This window comes from Ictidomys tridecemlineatus, chromosome 7, assembly GCF_052094955.1.
Source record: "Ictidomys tridecemlineatus isolate mIctTri1 chromosome 7, mIctTri1.hap1, whole genome shotgun sequence".
Taxonomy (NCBI): Eukaryota; Metazoa; Chordata; class Mammalia; order Rodentia; family Sciuridae; genus Ictidomys; species Ictidomys tridecemlineatus.
The window spans coordinates 18,889,335-18,910,101 of record NC_135483.1 but is presented as its reverse complement, the minus strand read 5'-3'; the positions used below and the strand labels follow the sequence as shown (position 1 = coordinate 18,910,101).

The 20,767-nt window shown below is 37.0% G+C and overlaps 2 protein-coding genes across 2 annotated transcripts in view; one reads left to right on the top strand and one right to left on the bottom strand.

Annotated features, from left to right (window-relative positions):
- Positions 1-148, top strand: part of Mtbp (MDM2 binding protein) — a 73,660-nt gene extending 73,512 nt beyond the window's left edge. The window contains exon 22 of the mRNA XM_005316198.5: positions 47-148. Within this exon, the coding sequence (XP_005316255.1) occupies positions 47-85 (39 nt within the window). The 3' untranslated portion in view covers positions 86-148. The remainder of the gene's footprint in view (positions 1-46) is intronic.
- An 8,184-nt stretch (positions 149-8,332) lies between these two features.
- Positions 8,333-20,767, bottom strand: part of Sntb1 (syntrophin beta 1) — a 231,076-nt gene continuing 218,641 nt past the window's right edge. The window contains exons 6-7 of the mRNA XM_005316196.5: positions 17,353-17,543; positions 8,333-14,398 (exon numbers count right to left, since the gene is read on the bottom strand). Coding sequence (XP_005316253.1) covers positions 14,306-14,398; positions 17,353-17,543 — 284 coding nt within the window. The 3' untranslated portion in view covers positions 8,333-14,305. The remainder of the gene's footprint in view (positions 14,399-17,352; positions 17,544-20,767) is intronic.

The following is a 20,767-nucleotide window of genomic DNA, read 5'->3' as shown; positions in this document are numbered from 1 at the left end:
TTATTTTTGATGGAAATATACCATAATCGTATTTTTTTTCACCCAGGTGATTGAATGGGTATTAGAAAAGACAAGCAAGAAATGATACAGAATCATTCTCATTAGGACAATTCAAGTTGGATGGAGCGTCATTCTTTTTTTCTGAAAATTTATAAACATTTTAAACCAAATTTTAAACTTTATTCAAAGAACAGATGTTACATATTTAAAGAACTTCATAAGTATCCTCTTACAATTTGGATGATGCTGAGTTAATTATCTTTAATTATGCACTTATTTTATATAGTTTCATTGTATGTTAATTTTTAAGTTATTTTTATATGTTTTAAAAATTTTACATTTGGTTATTTAATTATTACAATAAATAGGAATATTTCTTTACTTCTTGGGTTACGAGTCTTTATTGTTAGGTCCACTTGAATTCCTGAGTCTAAGTCAGACACTGCTATTTCTTTTCCCATGTGTCCTAACAGCATTGTTTTTATTGAACTGTTCCCAATTTAGAAATAGTGGTACCACTAATTCAGACAGGTCCTTGCCCTAGAGCTTCCACTTTGAGGCTATTATTGTTTACTTGGGATCAAAAATGAAAAGGGGGCAAATTGTGAAAATATGAAATGAAAATGACTGTGGATTCCCTGAAAGAAAACTTTATCATCATGTTAGCCAATCTGGAAGATACAGGATATATTTAAAAAAAGAGTGTAGAGGGAGAGATTCCCAACATTCAACCTTCTAAATATAATTGTTGTTAATATTTTAAATATATATGTGTATATATAATTATCTTTTAAATGATTTCAAAATTTAGATCATATAATGTTAGTGTGTGTACATGTGTGTTTGTGGTTTGTGTGCATGTGTATTAATTCATAGCCTGCTTTTTTTTCACTTAGCAATACAGTGGTCCCCCCTTATTTTGCTTTCTGTGGTTCTAGTCAACTATTGGTCACCCATGGTTCAAAATTATTAAATGGAAAACTCCAGAAATAAACAATGCTTTAGGTTTAAATTACACACTTTTTTGAGTAGTGTGATGAAATGTTGTGCAGTCTTAGCTCCATCCTTCTTGACATGAATTATCCCTTTGTCTAACAATTGAGTGCTATTTACCCTCTAGTCACTTAATACCTGTCTTAGAGCTTGTAGTCAGGTAATCAAAGCACAAAAATAGGGATGGTGGGAGATTTGGATATACCAGAGAAGTCACAAAATACTTCCTTTAAGTGCCAAGGCAAAAGTCATCTCAATAATGATAGAAAAACAAGATCATATTCTAAGGTTGCTAAAATGTATGGTAAGAACAAATGCATACATTAAATTATAAAGAAAAAGAATCTCCGGCTGGGATTGTGGCTCAGCAGTAGAGCGCTCGCCTAGCACCGGCGAGACCCGGGTTCGATCCTCAGCACCACATAAAAATAAAAGGCATTGTATTGTGTCCATCTACACCTAAAATATTAAAAAAAAAAAAAAAAAGAATCTCATGATACTTTGCTGTTGCACTTCATACCACAAAAGTTATGGGAAACAGTGCATGATTAGGCACTTAAATTAAGTTGGAAAAATTCTTACATTTGTGTGTGTGTGTGTGTGTGTCTGTGTATATATGAAAAAATATAGTATATTTAGGGTTTGATCCCTAAACCATATCCATGGTTTCAGGCATTCACTCGGGGTCTTGGAAAATATCTTCCTCAGATAAAAGGGCACTGCTGTTTATCGTTAATATCATCGTCATTGTTTTAATAATTGAATAATACAAGTGAACAGAGGTTAATCTTAAAGTTTCAGTTTTTTCCAATAATAATTAAGACTTTAATGACTCTTCTCAGTATGTCTCTGATTATTTCCTTAGTATAATTTTTTAAAATTTTTATTTATTTTAAAGCAACATGTTACTTTATTTTTTTTAAGTTGTAGATGGATACAGTTGGACACAGTATCTTTCTTTTATTTTTATGTGGTGCCTCACACCCAGTGCCTTACACATGCTAGGCAAGTGCGTTACCACTGAGCCACAACCCTAGCCCCAGTATAATATTTGAGAAGTACAGTTTGTGGGTTTTAAACATTTTAATGAATATTTCCAAACTGCCTTCCTGAAGGATCAATTCGCATTCTTATCAGCAGAATCTTTGAAAGGGTGAACTTTTTTCTGAAATAAATTGCCAACTCTTAAGTTTTGAGGTTTGAATTACTTTTTGTAAAGCCATTTGAAATTTGGCATGTGTAAATTATGTCCATTTGAACAAAAACAAAAATAAAAATATATTAAATTGACATTAACTAATCACTTATTAAAAGGACATTATTATAGCCATTTTTATTAAAAATAAAGTTGGAAGTCTTATTACTTTATTTCAAGACTTACTATAAAGCTATAATAATGGAAAATATATCAATAGACGAGGAAAGAAAAAAGTTTAGAGTCATACCACACACCAAACTTCTCCTTGAAGAAAGAAAAGTGAAGCTTGAATAAATGGATAATCCATCCTTATAGAAAAACAAATGACCTTCAACCATGTCTTCACTCCATGTGCAAATATTAACTTGATATGGATCAAAGTCCTGAATTTAAAATCTAAAATCACAAAACACATGGAAGAAAACAAAAATTTTTATCACTTTTAAAATAAAACAGGAATTTCTAGCCCCTAAAAAGCACAAACCATAAAATAAAAAATAATAAACTTTATTTCAAAATTTAAAAGTTCTGCTCTTGAAGGATACCATGAAGAAACTGAAAATGTAAACCATAGTCAGGGATAAATTATTTGTAATGCATATTTCTGACATAGGACTTATATCTAGGATATATAAAGAACTCTCACAGCTTAATGATAAAACAACCAAACTGTAAAACAAAACAAAAGGACATCATTACCCTAAGTACATTTATGAAGACAGGAATGGTGTGACTCTACATGTGTAGAGATATGAAAAATTGTGCTCTATATGTGTACTATGAATTGAAATGCATTCTGCTATCATATACATCAAATTAGAATAAATAAATAAAAAGAAAATGTGGTATATATACACAAAGAAGTTTTATTCAGTCATAAAGAGGAATAAAATTTTGGCATTTTCAGGAGAATGTGTGAAACTTGAGAACATTGTCTTAGGTGAAATAAGTCAAATTAGAAAGTCACGTGTTTTATATCTGGAAGCAAGAAAGGGGAAAAGAAAAGGAAAGTCAGGTGGGGGATCTCAAGAAAACTAAAGGGAGATCAGCAGAGTAGTGGAAAAGGACCAGGGAGAAAAAAGAAGGGAGGGAAAGAGGAAATACTGGGGAATGATGTTTGCCAAATTATATTGTTATGTCATGTGCATGTATGAATCTGTAACAACAAATCCCACCATTCTGTATAACTGTAATACACCAATAAAAAAAGTCAAACCATAGGAGTCGCTATGTAATCCTTTATGAAGACCTTAAAATATTTAAAGTTGCTGATTGTAAGGTTTACAATGTGATGATTTGATATATACGTACATTGTGAATGATCACTGATATATAATTAACACACTCATTGTAATTTCCTCTGTGTGTGTGTGTGTGTGTGTGTGTGTGTGGTGAAGACACTAATCTACTTTCTGCCACTATGGATTTGCCTGTTCTGTACATTTCATATAAGAGGATTCATACAATATGTGTTTTTGTGTGTGTGTCCTATTCTTTCACTTAGCACAAGATGCTTCAACCACATTGTAGCATGTTTTAATCAGGTTCATTCCCTGCTGTTACTAAAAGGACCCAACCAGAACAATCAGAGAGAAGGAAAAGTTTATTTGAAGACTCAGGGTTTCAGAGGTCTTTGTCCTGCTCCATAGAAGGCCGGCTCCATTCCTAGGGCCTCCAGGTGAGACAGGACATCATAGTGGGAGAGTGTGGTAGAGAGAAGTATCTTACTGATCATGATCAAAAAGCAGAGAGAGATACCACTTGCCAGATAAAAATATATACCCCAAAGCCACACCTCCAATGAACCAACCATCCCACCTGCCTCCCTACCATTTAGTTAATCCCATCAGAGATTAATTCACAGATAGGTTAAGGCTGCATATAGTCCAATCATATCTCCTCTGAAATTTGTTGCATTGTCTTACATATGAGCTTTTTTGGTAGGGGGAGGTACTTCACATACAAACCATAACATAGCATGTGTCCTTATTTAATTTCTTTTTATAGATGCATAATATTTTATTATCTGAATGTGCCACATTTTGTTGATCCATTCATTGATTGGTGAACAGTTCAGTTGATTCCACTTTTTGATGTTGTAAATAATGCTGGTATGAACTTTTTTTTTCATAAATATTTGCATGAACATGTTTTCAATTATCAGGAGTAGAATTGCTGCCCTATATGGTAATTCCAATTTAATTTTCTGAGAAAAACAATAGAGTGTTTTCTAAAGCAGCTAGACCATAGGACATGACATCCCAACCAGCAACGTATGAAGGTTCCAATCTCTCCACATGCTTGCCCACACTGGTTTTCTTTTTGACAAGTGAAATGGTATCCCACTGATCACATTATTGATAACCATCTTGAGCATGATTTTATGTTTGGTCTACTTACAATATCTTCTTTTATTGTTTTGTGATCTTATATGATGTATTACCTATAATATCACATTTATAATCTATATCAAATTATGATAATATATATTGTTATTCTATTTGGTTGAAACCTTGATAGATCCTATTCATTATTTCACTTATTCCTCTTTGGCCAGATAGGTGAACTTCCTTAAGCATTTGTTTTTCAGATTTTCTGGTGATTGATTCCCTCAGTGTTTGTTTAAAAAAGTCTTTTTTTTTTTGTCTTCATTTCTAAAAGAATGTTTTTTAAAAAAAAATTGAATTTTAGACTGACATGTTTCATATTTCATTGGGTTTTTTCTGTGCTTTCAAAATGTTTGTCTTCTGATGTGCATAATTTTTGATACATCTATGATTTTTCATCTTTGTTTCTTTGTATGTAATGCATCTTTTTTTTTCCTTATTTGTTTTTAAGAGTTTGTGTGTATCATTGATTTTCAGCAGTTTGATTTAGGTGAGCATTGGTGTGTTTTTTTCTTTTTAAAGATATAATTTTTAGAGAAATGTCCATGGAAATCCTTTGACCATATTCAAAACTGAGTCATTTGTCTTTTGTTATTGAGTTTTATAAGTTCTTTTTATATGCTGGATTCTATCTATTATAGAATTACCGGATGATTTGCAAATATTTTCTCCCATCTCATGAGTGCTTTTCACTTTATTGTTACCGATTACATCTGTGCAGAAGGGGTACAACCTCATTCTTTGTGTATAGATAGCCAATTGTCCCAATACTGTTCACTGAAAAGACTATTATTTCTCCATTGAATTTTCTTGGCACTGCGATGCCCATAGATTTTAAGGTTTTGCATCAAAATGAAAAGAGGTCTCTGGATCACCAGATTTCTGAGCAGAAAGCAGGGTAAGAAAACTGTTAAGTGGCAAAAATGGACTATTTCTTATGGAAAAGAAAGACTTCTTAGAAGTCAGAGTCAAGAATAATGGAGTAGAGTTCTACTCCCAGAAACAGAAATGGACTCTGATAGAAAGACATTCCCAGGCCCTCCAATCTCAGTCAGATTTCAGAATTATGTGAACTAGTGACTAGTCCTTAATGAAAGGAAGTGTCTCTTGCAGTTTTCCTTCTCGGGCCTCGCCACGGTGTACTGGATGTATGGATGGCAATTACTGTAGTATTTTTAGACCATGATATTCTGGATTTTAAAAAGGCACATCTTTTGTACTGAATATTTTGTATGTGGAAGGAATGAAAATTATTGTATCCAGAGGGTGGGATATGATAAGTTAAATGTGTCCACAACCCTTCAGGCTCCTCATCAAGATGTGGAGCCTGTTTCCTCCATTCTAGCATCTGGGCTAGCAGTGACTAGTGGAAAAGAGGTAAATGACAAGGAGGGAGCTGGAACCTAGGCTTGAGTACCTCACCGTTTCTGTTTTGCTCTTGTAGAACCTTGCCCTGAATGTAGAGGAGCCACATAAGGGAACTGTTCTAGTCTGCTAGAAGGAGAGAGGCCACATGGAAGATGTTATGGTTTAGATATGAGGTGTCCCCCAAAAGCTCATGTGTGAGACAATGCAAGAAAGTTTAGAGTTAAAATGACTGGGTTGTAAGACGTTTACTCTAATGAGTTCATTAATCCCCTGATAGGGATTAATTTGGTGGTTAACTGTAGACAGGTAGGGTGTGGCTGGAGGAGGAGGTCCTGGGGGCATTCCTTGGGGTATATATTTTATCTCTGTTGAGCAGAGCTGGCTCTCTGCTTCCTGGTACCATGTTCCCAGCTGCTTTCCTTGGCCATGCTTTTCCACCATGATGTTCTGCCTGGCTTGAACCCCAAGGAATGGAGCTGGCTGTCTAAAGACTGAGACCTCTGAAACCATGAGCCCCCAAATTAACATTTTATCCTAAAACTGTTCTTGTCAGGTCGTTGGTCACAGCAGTGAAATAGCTGACAAAAACAAAAGAGAACTAAGATGATGCCCTATCTAACACTGGCACCAGCTGCCAGACTTGTAAGTATGGCACCCTGGGCTTTCCAGACGAGAAGAAGCTCCAGCTAAATACAGCCACCTGAGGAAGTTCCCTGCAAACCAGCAAGGAACTGCTGGCCAACCCACAGAACAGTGAGCAATAATACCTTGATGTGTTCTAAGCCACTAAGTTTTGAGGAGGTTCCATTCAGAGCCAAAAGTTCATTGAGAGGCCAAGTGCAAGAAAGAAAGTTGCAAAAATTTCAGTTATTAAGGCTTTAGTTTGGAATCAGTAATTGAAGAAAAGAGAAATAACTTATTATTTTTTTGTTTTGGACTGAGTTTCCCTTTCTTGTGAGACCCAGAAAACTCGCAGAGGAAGGAGTCCTCCCCACCCCCGCCTTATCCTTGGGGAGGATTAGGAAACAGACAGCTGCAATGAATGAAGCATTATTGAAGGTCTTTCCTGGACATCGCCTTTGAGTTCTTGGGAGGAAATCCAAAGAATTATAACTAAAAGTTGCTGAAAATATAAATGGCTTTGTTTCTTGAATAAACTTTTCTTTCAGCATTCCCAGGCCTTTGTCCAAGCCAAGGCAGAATCACAGCTATCAGGCCAGCTGGGAGAACAGGACAGTTTGCAGTCAGCCCTAGAGGCTCTGTCTGCAGGGCACCTTTTCCTCCCTGGGATGAATGGTTTGATTGTGTGGCAGTGCCTCTCCTGCCTCTTGTGTTCACAGGGCTTGGTTAGTTATCACTGCCTCTGCTCTGCTCTCCTTGCTCTGACACTGAGCAATGTCCTCTATGAAGCCTCACTCCCTTCAAGAAAAGGCCTTGTTCATTCATGACCCAGGGGAAAATGAATAGAGAAGAAAAGGCCAAAATAGAGGTTCCTGCTGTTTTTCTGTTATCATTCAAATGTGAATCCAGACCCTCCTTGGACATGGTTTAATCATTTTAATGAGGTATTGAACTTGCTTCCCCTAGTGAAACTTCTAAATTAGTGTAATTTAGAAGACCATAGGCGACATAATAATTGATCTCTAGCCACATGTTCACATATTTCTATTATTCTGGATTTTATATGCACAGATAAAACATGTTTAAGAACCTTTTTAAAAAGGAAATTTTCAAATGCCCTTTTAACAAGTTAATGTTGCTGAGCTTGGTGGTGCAAACCTGTTGTACCAGCTCCTGTTATCCAAGCTGAGGCAAGGAGGATCACGTTGGAGGACAGCCTGGGCAATTTAGTGGAAACCTGTTTCAAAATTAAAAAGAGCTGGGGATGTAGCTCAGTGGTAGAGTGCTATGGGTTTCACCCTCAGTACCAAAAAAAAAAGAGTTCATGTAATATGGAAGGAATGTTTAGATCATAGCCATCATCCCTGGCCTACTTCTAGCAGGACGATAGGACTTTGCATTCATCCTTCAGACATCTGTATATGTGCACATATATGTCAAACATGTGTCCACTGTTTGCCCACTCTTAGAACCAAACACCCTCCTATAAGAATTATTGGTAATGTCCCCTTTACTGTCATAAGTGGTTTTTGTTTGTTTTGATTCCTGAACCTGGGAGTGCTTTACCACTGAGCTACATCCCCAGCTCTTCCTATTTATTTATTTTTTATTTTGAGACAGGGTCTCACTAACATGTGATCCTCCTGCCTCAGCTTTTCAAGTTGCTGGGATTAAGGGCCTTCTCCATCCCTCTCTGCTCATCAATGAAATGGGTAAGTCATGGTCTTGAACCAAGTTCCCTAGAAATAAAAACTTGAGGCAAGGATTAAATGCTAATGGTTTATTTGGAAGGTTCAATCCCAGCGCCCTGAGAGTGATGAAAAAAGAGGAGAAAAGGGAAGAAAGACAGGAAAACAAGGCAAAATGATACATTAGTGCCACGCGAGGCCCAGAGAGGCAGCCAGTCACTCAGCAGCAGGTGTCTTTGTCACATGGTATATCTCAGGAGGGATGGAGAATGGAACAACCATGTCTCAGACAGGGACACAGAAAGGAGGAAGAGCATTGCTTATCTGCTCAGCACCTTCCTGTTGCTAATCCTGTTCAGTCCCACCAAGATTTAAATCCCCTACAGTTCTGCATTGCTCAGTTTATTACCATTAGCAGCTGCTTGAAAGTCAGCTTCTGTGTCCCGCAGCGTGGCTTTTCATCCAAACCTGGAACTGATGATAGGATCCAGAAATTAAGTAAGCCTCTCCTCCTGGTTGCCTGGCAGCAGACTACCAGAGGTGCAGGAGGCAGTATTTTCAGGCAAGCAACTGGTTTGCTCTAAGAAGCAGAAACAGAAAGCTGGACGTGGTGGTGCCTGAGCTTGAGTAAGCGGCTGGGAAATGAGTTGTCAAGATGGTAGCTTGAAGGCATCTGGGAGATACTAAGGATGTGCCCAATACAGTGATATAACCTATGTAGACTCTGGATTTTTGAAAATTAATATTTCCTAACTGTGAGATAAAGAAGTATTTTAAAAGCAAAGTAATGGTAATAAAATAATATGCATTTCAACATGGTGATGCTTTGGTACTACTATACTAGAAGACAAAATGAAGTAGTTCAACATTTGACTTTTATCTAGATTTGCCATTCAGGAAGCAGCAGTGTCAGGTGGTTTGTACTGTCAGGTACCACACACAGACTTGTTTTTATTAAATATTAATAATCTTTGATAATGTCCTGAGCAAAACACAAACACAAACTGTCTTCCATTTACATAGTAGTTGCCTATCTAGAATATTCAAAACATATTTGAACTAAAATGTTTTCATAGGTACAATGAAGTCAAGGTCTAGGCTTAGATAATTTTAAATGGTTTTCACCTACATGGATCTCAGAGGACACACAATTGATTGGGAAGTGCTTCCATCTAATGCAGAGCTGTCCTCATCAGAGTGTCAATCAACTCTGGTTGTTGTTTATTAAATAGCAATAGTGGGGTCACTGCCTCCAATCACTGGTATAGCCAAATAGCACTAGTACAGATTTCTAGAATGTTCCCAGTGGGGCATAGGGATGTAGCAATCTTTTGACTCTTCTTGAGAACCACTTTAAAAGAAAACACAAATGGGGGACATGCATCTTGCAGAACTTGCACTTAGAGGTTTTGTCCATATTAATACTTTGAGTTGTAGAATATTCACACATACCTGTGTGCCAGGATTTATTTAGTATTGATGGTCACATTGACTTTTTCTTGGTTTTTGTCACAAACAATGCTGCAAAGATTGTGCATTTGTGTGATCATATCTCTAGAATTAATTCCCACATGACAAAAACTGCATGCATTTTAAATTTTTATGGATTTTTGTCAAATTTCCCTCCAAATGATTACCAAATAGACACCCAGTGATGGCTAAATAAATGCCTATGTTCCTATCCCTCCTACCACTACACATTATAAAAGTCTAAATCTTGTTAACTGGTCCTGTAAAGATGAAAAAGAAAAATTTTGAATATCCTATTGAAAGATATTTTTTTTCAGCTCATTTTACATTACTTAGTAGCTCTCAGCCTTGACTTGTTTTTGTATACAGGACATTCATGTGGAAGAGAAATTGGACTTTCAGTGTTTTCTAGGGTAGAGCCAGGGTCACAACTCAAGGTTAGGCAGGCAGAAGTTTTGACTCTAAAAGCACAAAGCCTTGCAAGCAATTCTAGTCATCTAACAATGGAGTGGCCTGCCTGAGGAGATAAGGAACTCCCTCCTCTATAAGCTGGAAAATTTCAATTTCAGGCTAGATGAACATTTTCAAAGACGTTCAAGAAGAGATTCCTGAGTTTACTGGCATATTATATGAGATCAGTGTTTCCCCAAATGTAGTACCTTGACCATGGTGTGTGTGTGTGTGTGTGTGTGTGTGTGTGTGTGTGTGTGTGTGTGTGTGGAGGGGTGACTTTAGGTGGTACAAACTTTAAACATTTTTTAGTTGGTGTAAATTCATTTTTCTATGTATTTCCCATGTTGCTGTTACTGGAAAACCACATACCTAGATATATGAAGGTAATAATGCTAAAACTATAGGTAAACTTTCAGCAAATATGTGCTTTATGATCTCTGAGGTCTTTTTTGAAAGTTCAGTTCAAAATCTAATCTCAAGAACTGCTGAAGTTTCATCTAGGAAAAAGATTTTTGAATCATAGCCTGTTACGTTTATTATAAACAATTTAAAAACAATCTAAATTATATAGTACAACAGAGAATTCAGGTGCTTAGAACTTGGTGCACATGTCAAATCCCATGAAAATTTAGTTAAAAATGCGAGCCCTACATCCTAGGTGAAAACTTATCCTGAAACTAGAGTCAACTTAATAATTTAGATATAATACTAATATTTTAGGGAGTCTGTTAATGTTTACCACAATGTGATGAAAATTGTATATTTTCAATGAATTCAGAAAAAAGATAAGTGAACACACATAAAAACTTGCTAGTGGCATCCCGTTTTCCACCCTCCAAAGCCAGTCTTGACAGAAAAGAATAGCAGGATTTGTCTTCATACTCCCATGGTCCTCTGTGACTGTCATGAAACCATCATCCAATCCACTATGGTATATATATGGAATGTAATATAAACTTCTTCACTGGAAATCAGGGGTGAATATTTATTTAATCCATATATAAACAGTACATGATGTTCATGGTGCTATAAACAGACACACACACACACACAAACCAAAAACCTCAAGATACATCCAAAAATCATTCTCTCACCCCAGCCTACTCTGATTCCCTCAATATGGCGTATTTAATATTTGTAAAATGGGATAAAAGGCCCTATTAATTTTAGGAGAATCTTTCTGACCATTAAGACCACTCTTTCTGACTTCAACCAAGCAAAGTCAATGAGTTTTTGGACATAGGACCAGTTGAACAAATTAATTAAATGCCTCTGCATAGGCATTTTGTGATAAACTTATGGCATTATTTTTCCTACTTACTTCAAATCAGAAAAAAAGTCATATCCATATTCCTATTGGATTTAAAAATTCCTGTTAAAATGGGTTACAGAGAAATCCTCATGCTAGAGAATTCACCCTCATCCAATGACAATAGGCAGCTTACCACAAAGTACAGATTAAAATATTGCTCATCAGTATGGTTTCCAGGTAGGGACAAACACTGTAAATTTAATAATTCATGAGATTGCACACATAGCAAATTGGAAAAAAAATTCCCCCAAATGACTCAGTTATCTGTTGACTCAGATATGGTACAAATCTGAGCCTGTGCCATGCACACTAACACACATCCAAATAAGATGAAGATATACACTATTCATTCTAACTTTATGAATTCAGAATGAGAAAAAAAAATTGATTATTTGAAATTATGCATTATAGCCACTCTGATACCATACACTTTAATTGAAAAGAAAAAATGGTTCACATACACAACTCTCTTAGCAAAATTTTCTAGTTCTTTGCTAATAATACATTTTAACTTACTTCAGAAAATGCATTAAGTTTATTCAAATATATTTTTCCTAAAATATAAATATTTAAATTAAATTTTTATAAATGTAGAGGATATAGTTTCTGTTGACTCTCACACAAATATCAATCAGTCCAAGACTTAAGTGATAAGGAAATAATATTTGTAATTATTATGATCATTTTAATTTGTCTATAAATATATATAGGATCTTTGCAACTTAATTAAGAGTCATTAACTCATACTTCATGTAGTACCGAGCACCTTAGATTACATATTGTTGAATTAAACTATTGGCATTAATATAGGCATTTTAATATGTTATTTACAATACACAAGTATAATTCTCTTGTATAACAACATTCCAAGTGATTTTGAAAATATATAATGAAAGAGTGCAGTGTAATTTACAAATGTGTCAATGTTTTCCTACAGTATTTAAGCTAAGACTTCGCTCTTCAGTATCTTAAAATAGGAAACAAACAACAGAATGTCAATGACCTAAAGCTTTGTTTACTAAAGTATGGTTTATAAAACGTTAGCTTCACAAGATGCTCCCAGAAAGTTCTGTGGGTAAGTGTAAAGAAAGACACACTGGATCCACCCACCCAAAACCCACTTGAAGGATTGTAATGAGCATTAGAGTTTCTGAAGTGGCTGGCAATCATGAAATCTGTTTAACATTTTAAAACTCAGTATTGAACAAAGATTTTTATTACCAAACCCCTATCCAACTAACCCTGGTCAAAGTACCACCCAATCAAAGCCCCTTGGAACTAATGTTGTATGAAACTACATACTTTGGGAAAATGTGCTTTAAAATAAAACTTTGCAACTCAATAAACATATACATATAAGGGAGCAAAATTACTTTTTAAAAAAACAGTCTCACTTTTTAAAGCTCTTTGCATAGGTATTTGCGAAAATAAGACTCTTAAAACACACAGGTCTATCACAGAACACTTGTCCACATAAACTACAGGGGAAAGAAGTACAGAAATCCTTACAGAAATTCTAGAGCTAATTTTGAAGGTTTGAGAAAAGTGACTCCAAAATCAAATAATGGATGTTATTTTTGGTGAATTAATTTTGAAGGATAGATGCAAAAGCATTAAATCAGTAATGTGCTATATACTGTCTCAAAATATTTTCATAGAAAAATATCAGGTCATTATATTATTTCCCTGGAATCCCAAGAGTTGCAGATGCTACCAGTAGATTTCACCATATTGCTGAGTCCATATGTAAAACTCGGCATCATCCAGAATTACATGAGACTGTTCGATTACTTGCTTGAAAATGCATGCATACAAGCACAAGCAGAATGAAAGGTCGGTCTATCAATTGCTGAGTACTTCCACTGAAAACAGTGAAATGGGGGAGAATTAATTAACCCCCCAACCTGGTGGATTGTTTTATATATATATATAATCATATTTATGCATATATGATATGGACTTATATGCATATATATATGTATCAGATGACACTCTCTTTTTAAAAATACCCACAATTTTCTTTCTATAAATAAAGCTGTCAGTTTTAGCTATAAGATAGCAGACCTTGGTGTAAGTGTAGTCCCCAAATTAATCATCTTTTGTACACACAAGTCTTCAGCAAATCTTTGCAATTTAAGCAGTCTACTTTGGCTCAGATTCTGCTAGCTTATAGCTCAGATCAGTATCTGATGCTTTATTTAATTCCTGCTCAGCCTATGCCAATGACAACACTTTGGAATCATCCTACATCACTGAAAGAGAATTCATTAAGAAAAAAGAAACAACAGCTGCTTCATACTTCAATGAAAGGTGGGTTTCCATTTGAAGTATTTTTCTTTCTCTACCAGAGAAAGTCAAGTTAACTAGAATTACAAAATAAAATCACAATAGAACTAGGGATCATTGTTGCTGGGATGGAGGGAGTAAGTGAAAGTATCCATTTCTCATGTATTCAGCCCTTGCTTACCTGGGTGAACCAGTCTCCTAGAAACTGATATGATTAAGATCTGCACATGCTGTTCTAATGGCCATGTCCTTGGTTGTCATATTTTAGAAGCTATGCTATGTCATATCATCTTTTTAACCTCATTCTGTTCTAAAACGTTCTAGTCTGATCTTCCTCATGGTGTTTTCTTAGCACACCCTGTGTAGTTGCTGAAACTGACAGAGGACCTGGGACAGCTGCACATGACTCCTGAGACCTGAAGCTGGCCGTGGCATGCTACATCGGGTGCACTGCTCACTACAGGTGGTGCCTGATGTCACACTCCAGTGGCACTGCAGACCTCTTTTCTGAGGCAAGTCGCCCCTCTGTTTAGGCCACCAAGCCCAGTCTTGTAATCTTAGCCGAGAGAAAGGAATGAATGATGAAGACGATGGGCTTGGGGCAGGAATGAAGATCCAGTTGCTGAAATTTAAAAAGAGAGCATGAGAGATGTTAAATTAATGCTTGATGCAGAGTAGTGATTTACACATCAAACAGATCTATGAGCACCTTGGCTTTTAAGCCTTAACTGGAGCAATTATGTTTTGAAATCATTGCCTCCCAGTGAGATAAAGGAGTAACTCTTTGAACTTGTTTCTTGCATCTCATACATCTTTTTTTCTGAAATAGATTTTGTGAGATTTATCTATATCAATCCCATAAATATTGATGCTACCCATTTTGACTGTCCAAACCGTTTATTTTTGTCTCCACAATCATGATATTTATGTTGGATTTGGGTCAGCATGGAGCAATACTAAATTACACACCTAAAGATGAGGTTTAAGTCCTGATTCTGGAATTTTTTAGATGTATAATCTTGGCCAAGTCACTTAAAATTATTCTCAGTCCTACTAACCTGCAGGTCATAAGAGTATTAAATAAGATATGGCACGTGAAAATTCCTTGTAAACTGGGACCAAAGCCTAAGCAGCTGTGTGTCCTCATTGTCCTTGACTTACACCTGGGTAAGCAAGTGTATCACATCTCTGTGAAGGTGACTTATAAGGCTTTGTCCTTCTCAGTGTGGTTCCTGAGAACCCAGCACACACATGGTAGAGCATGAAAGTCCTTCCCATATGGAATTCTATCACTTGATCTGATTTAGGTAAATTGGGGTAGCTATACCAGTTCTCTTCTGTTTTCATTTTTGTCCTGATGATGACACTGTTGGAGATGAAGAACTGGAGATGACAATAATATCTACCAAAGCTAAGACTGTGCTCATTACAAGTCAGGTACTGAGCTTCTCTCTATCTTACTTAATTCCCTCTCACAAAATCCCTATGAGTTAGCTACTGTTGCCATCTTCATCTTTTACATGGGAAAGCTGAGATTTAGAGAAGCTGTAAAACTTTCTGAAATTGTAGATCTTACAGTGACTAGAAAGTGTAGACACAAATATAAGTCTATCTGATGCCACAGCCAGGGCTTCATCGCACCGTTCTATGTCACTAACATAGAGCGCAGCTTTCAGAAAGAATATTAAAGATCACCCGTTTCACTCCCTGTATTTATGAATAGGAAATAAGAAATTTGGAGTACGTTGTTTGCAGACTCGGAGAGAGAATCTAGGAGACCTTCTACCCTCAGTCTATTGCATTTGTTACAACTCCTCTCTGATCTATTCCCCATACCAGAAAGGTCTGCTGCCGCCTTCTGGGATTGCTCAACCATATATTCAAGACTGTGTCTGAACTTGAGTTTATCAACCCAGACTACCAGGAATAAAACAGTCCTTCCTAAATCTTCCAAGTCAGATTGTAATTACAAGCAGGAAGGCTGGAATTTAGACATAAGTGATTTTCCTCATGGGCAAAAATAGTCTTGAATCTTTAAGCCAAGAACAAAATAGGAGACTGATTCCTGTTCTTTTCCACTTTGTTAGAGTAGTCACCTTTAGGAAAAAGCACACAGCTGAGAGTGATTGATAGAGCAGCAATAGAACTAGAAATATTCTTAATAAAATGGACTTTCACATCACATCTTTATTTCCAAACTGGTTGCTTTAGGCTATAATTAACGATTGAAACACGCACAAACCAAACAAGAATTCAAAACAATTCTGTAGATCCATTGTAGAGGTGAGAAAAAAATGATTGTCTAGAAAGAGTTCCCAGAAGCTAGTGGAGGTCAAACATGAGCCACAGAAGTGAACTTCATGGTGATTGCCTGTGGCACCCACAGCAGGGAGCCTGGTTCTGTGCTGGGGTGAGCAGTGTCACATGATGTAGAACAGTGAAGTTTTGACAGAATAGGCCCTAAACTCTGTTAAATGTGACCTTCCCCTTCAACCAACTACTTCTGGGTATCCCAAAATTGTTTCCAGAAAAATTAGCAGTAAAGTCCCACAGGAGAAATAACTAATAAATGTGGAGAGACAGAAATAGAGGAAGAATTGTGGAAAGCCAGCAGCTAAACTGAAATAACTGGATTTTACAAGTTGAGGTTTGCCTTCTGTGTTTTACATATTCTCCATTCCTGTTATCAAGGGGAGGTCAACAAATAGTTCCTGATTATCTGGGTGGCTAGGAAGGAGTTGAATAGAGACTAGTTAATATAAAATCTAGGGCCTCTTTGAAGTACTGTACTTGACAAGCTAAATGAAATGCTATATCTTCCTGGGAAATGCCCACAACTATACTTGCCTGAATTCAGATGAAAGCACTGTTCTCACCCTCTGTGGAACTGAAGTAACATATTTTTCATCATAGCAAGCAGCAATGGTCATAGCCAATCATGTATTTAACCACATGGACTATTTGCATTGGTATGAGAAATACAAATATTACCTTCACCAGTAAATGTGCTAATTCTGTTATTTGACATGAGCCCCAAACTTCTGTGCCCTTCTGGGTCCCTCTCTCCACTCGGGTAGAGTTGACCTGTTTCTTGTGCTTTTTTTTCTGCCCCTGCTACTCTGCCCCTTGTCCAGCTCTACCTCTTTGCTCTTGTCCTCTCTGCTCCTCTGAGGCCTTGTGATGGCAGGAAAAGCTTCATCTACCTCCCTGCGTCCAAACACCTGGCACAATGCCAGGACCTTATGGCTGCTCCATACTTCTAAAAAATGAATGTCACATTTTTTAAGCTTCTGAGACCTTATTTGATAAGAATTTAATGCTAACCTTATAAAGGATTCTTTCCTTTGATTCAAATATTTATGCAGTCTTCTAATGAAAAACGAAGCCGAAGAAAGAACATTGAAATAATTGAATCTAATCACTGTTTTTCAAGGATCAAATAAAACATGGGTCTGCAGGTACTTTGTTGAGTCAGATGCTCCCTGAATACAGTTAGCCCTGTGTCTAGGACTCCTCACAGGTGGATTGTATGATAAAAGAAATGAAATCGCACTGTCAAAAGAGAAGTACACTTACAATCTCTCCTTCTTTGCCTCCAAAATCTAAATACAGCATCCTGATTCCATCATCAGATGACATTTTGAGCTTTTCGTAAGGGGACTGTATGATTGTCTTGGGAAAGGCACCCTCCTGTGGCTCAGTGGAGACAGAAAATCCGTTCTCATAATGGATGGTCAGGCGGCACTCCTGGTTTTTGTAGGTGCAGGCTAAAGGAGAGGGGGAGGGAGAGAGAAATAGAAATGGTGGAAATCAATCCATCAATTTATTTTCCCAGGTGCTTAATACTTCTAGTCTCTTCAGTCCCAGAGAATAGTCACAAATTTCTTACTAAAATTAAAAAAAAATAGTAGTTCACAAAAATATCCACTTTGGATTGATTTTTTTCTTTTTCCTTTTATTTTTTAAGGCTTTTGTTAGTGTATTATAGTTATATATAACAGTAGGGTTCATTTTGACATAATCATACGTGCATGGAACTTAATTTGCTCCATTTCGGTCTCCAGTGCCTCCTATTTTCCTCCCCTCCTCCCTCCCCCTATTTCCCTTCCTCTACTCTACAGGTCTTCCTTCTATTGATTTATTTCCTTTTTTAAATTGGTGCTTTTTTTGTAGGAAAAAACATAAAAGTGGGATTCACTATGGCATATTTTTATACATATACATAATTTTGTCAAATTCAAATATTTGGAATGTTTTGATATGATAATTTCCTAGCCCCAAGGAACCAAGGGATATAAATGGAGGGAAATTCCTTTGGGTGGGATTCATTGAATATTTCCTTTTCTGTCCATCTAATGACACACAGGTCCAGAGGCAGAAGCACTTGCCTTCCAATGGCCAGATGGCCCTTCTCTCGAGCCAGAAAAACCCAGACATTTGATTCAAATAAAGTAAGCCACCTCTGAATCATCATTCTCCTCTTCACCATGTGGACACCATACACACATATACGCACGCACCCACAATGGTATGTCTGATGTGGGTGAAAGAAGAGGGAATTCCTTCACCGTGTTCTCAAAGTTAACATGGTGTATACTAAGGAGTTCAGGAGTACATCGTTAAAAAATAATCTGGTTTTTTATTTGAAAACGTCTAACAAAGTTCGTTTCAGAAAGTGGTGATCATTTAATGTCCCTGATGGTCATAAGTCCTGGAAAAGCTGCTGCTAGGGAGAGTCCCTGACATGGTACCTTTCATTAGAATGCTTTTTCTTACCCTGGCCCTGTGAAAAACCCAGGAATCTCAGGGTGATATCCGAGGGCACTGTCTCATCCAAAAGAACAGGGAAGAAACCTCACAAGCAGGTCTGGCACCTGCTTTTCATTAGGGAGCCTCGCTGTATTTAGAGAAAGAGTCGAGCTGTTTAAGCCTATGAGCTGCACAGGGGGACAGTCACCAGCACCCTAATCCCTAATTAGGAAGAGTTGTAAATATATCACTTAAAACTTACAATCAAAGAGTCCTGAAATAAGTTGTTAAGTATAAGATTGGCTTTTTTTTTTCCCCCTTCACAAAACATCATATTTAATAGGCCTTGGCAGGCCAGTTGATTGGGGCTTAATCTACATCTAAGTGAGGTAGGGGGAAACCAGGACATTTTCTTTGCTAGGACAGTTGGGGAAGAGGAAGAGGAGGACACTACTGAGTGAGAACTCACTCTCTACCATTATTAGCTTTGCTTTTACTGAAGATAACCTTAACACAAACTTCTGAAGCAGGAATTTAGCCCAATATTATAGGTGGGTAAAGCAAAGCTCAGAGAGATGAACACGTCACCATCTGGGACATTCAGTGTTCAGAATCCAAGTTCTTTCCACACTGATCTTCTCCATGGAGGGGTATGAGAATAGGACCAAAGCAAAGAGTTTCTCAGATTTCTTCTTTCATGAATAATGAACATCAGAGTCTGGGAAAGAAATAGGGATCTCTCTTGCTCATAGAATGAGGTGGCTTTTAATGGGAGCTCTGATGGAAAAAAGCATCCCTTCCTCTGATTCACTGTAGACACCTTAACTTTTACTAAGGGGTGATCTTTCTTGAAGCTGTCCTTTCTAATAGTTCCGAGTCTTTCTGTGCAGGACCCTGGGCCCTGCACTGGGCCTACCTCCCAGTCCAAGGAGGATCAGGGACAGTGGCACAGAGGTAGAATTGATGCCATCTTGACTCCTCCTCTTTCATGGACTCTACTTCTACCACTTGCAGAATACATCAGTCAGCTCTCAACATGGTCATTTTATCCTTCCTCCATGTATGAACTTTGCACTGTGTCTTCAGATATTCCCAATTAGCTGATTGTGATCAATTTTAACTCCAATTGAACTCAAGTGGTATTGGTGGCCTTTATGTAATGGAAGCAGCTATCTAAAGATGTTTTCAGTCTACACAGGATAAATTGAACACATATTCACATTAACTGAGGCTGTGATTAGAACAGAAACCCTTTCCTCCCACTGTCTACAGGCATCTTTCAAGTTGTAACTGGGTTGCACTTTTAGTCGCTTCCTTTCCTCTCTGACATCACTCAGCTAGCTTTGTTATTCTTCTTTGGATAGTTGATGAACAGCCTCATTATTTTCCTATTGAAGTGGAATTCAGCATATCAAGACAGAAATATTTTACAAAATTTAAAATAGAATGTCAACTTAACCAAATTCCTTTGGATATCTTTATTCTTTCCTAGAACACTCCCAAAAATGTTGCATGGAATCTTAATTTGCTGGCATTACATGTATAAATGTACTAAGTGTGGGTGGTTTATGCCCTTTCACTCTCAGGTCAAAACTCTAATGTTTCTTGTCATAGAGCATAGGCATCAAAGATAAAAGCTTCAGGGTCATTCCCAAAGGATTTTCAATACTGAGGGGAAACATATGGGGGTACAAATTAGTCTTGAGGTAATTATAAGAAGGCACTTATTATCTTGGATAAATTGAAGCAGAAATTCTACAAAACATCTGACTTTTCAAATACAATAGGTAGTACAAGAAGTACTACATGGTAATATGAGTTGCCTCTTTTAGAATGCTCCTTGGTGCCTGAGAAGTTGCACCTTAGCATAGTACTACTCAAAGAGTGGTCCATGGACCAGCAGTATCAGTGCCACCTGGAATCTATCAGATATCATTCTCAGGCCCCCTCCCAGAACTGTTTAATCTGAATCTTTGGGGGGTGGGGAGGGTCAACAATTTAAGGTTTTTGAGGATACAACAAAAATATTATGATGATGATTGTTTCCAGTGCAGCTAAAGTTTGGAAGCATCATTCTTAAATATCTAGTAGGGAATCTTCTTCCTTTAGAGTAGAGCTGATGGAAATGTTGCAGATTTACACTGTCCAGCAGAGTAACCATCAGGTACATGTGACTACTGAGCACTTGAAATATGGCTAGCACAACTGAGGAAATAATTAAACTTCAATCATTAAAATTTAC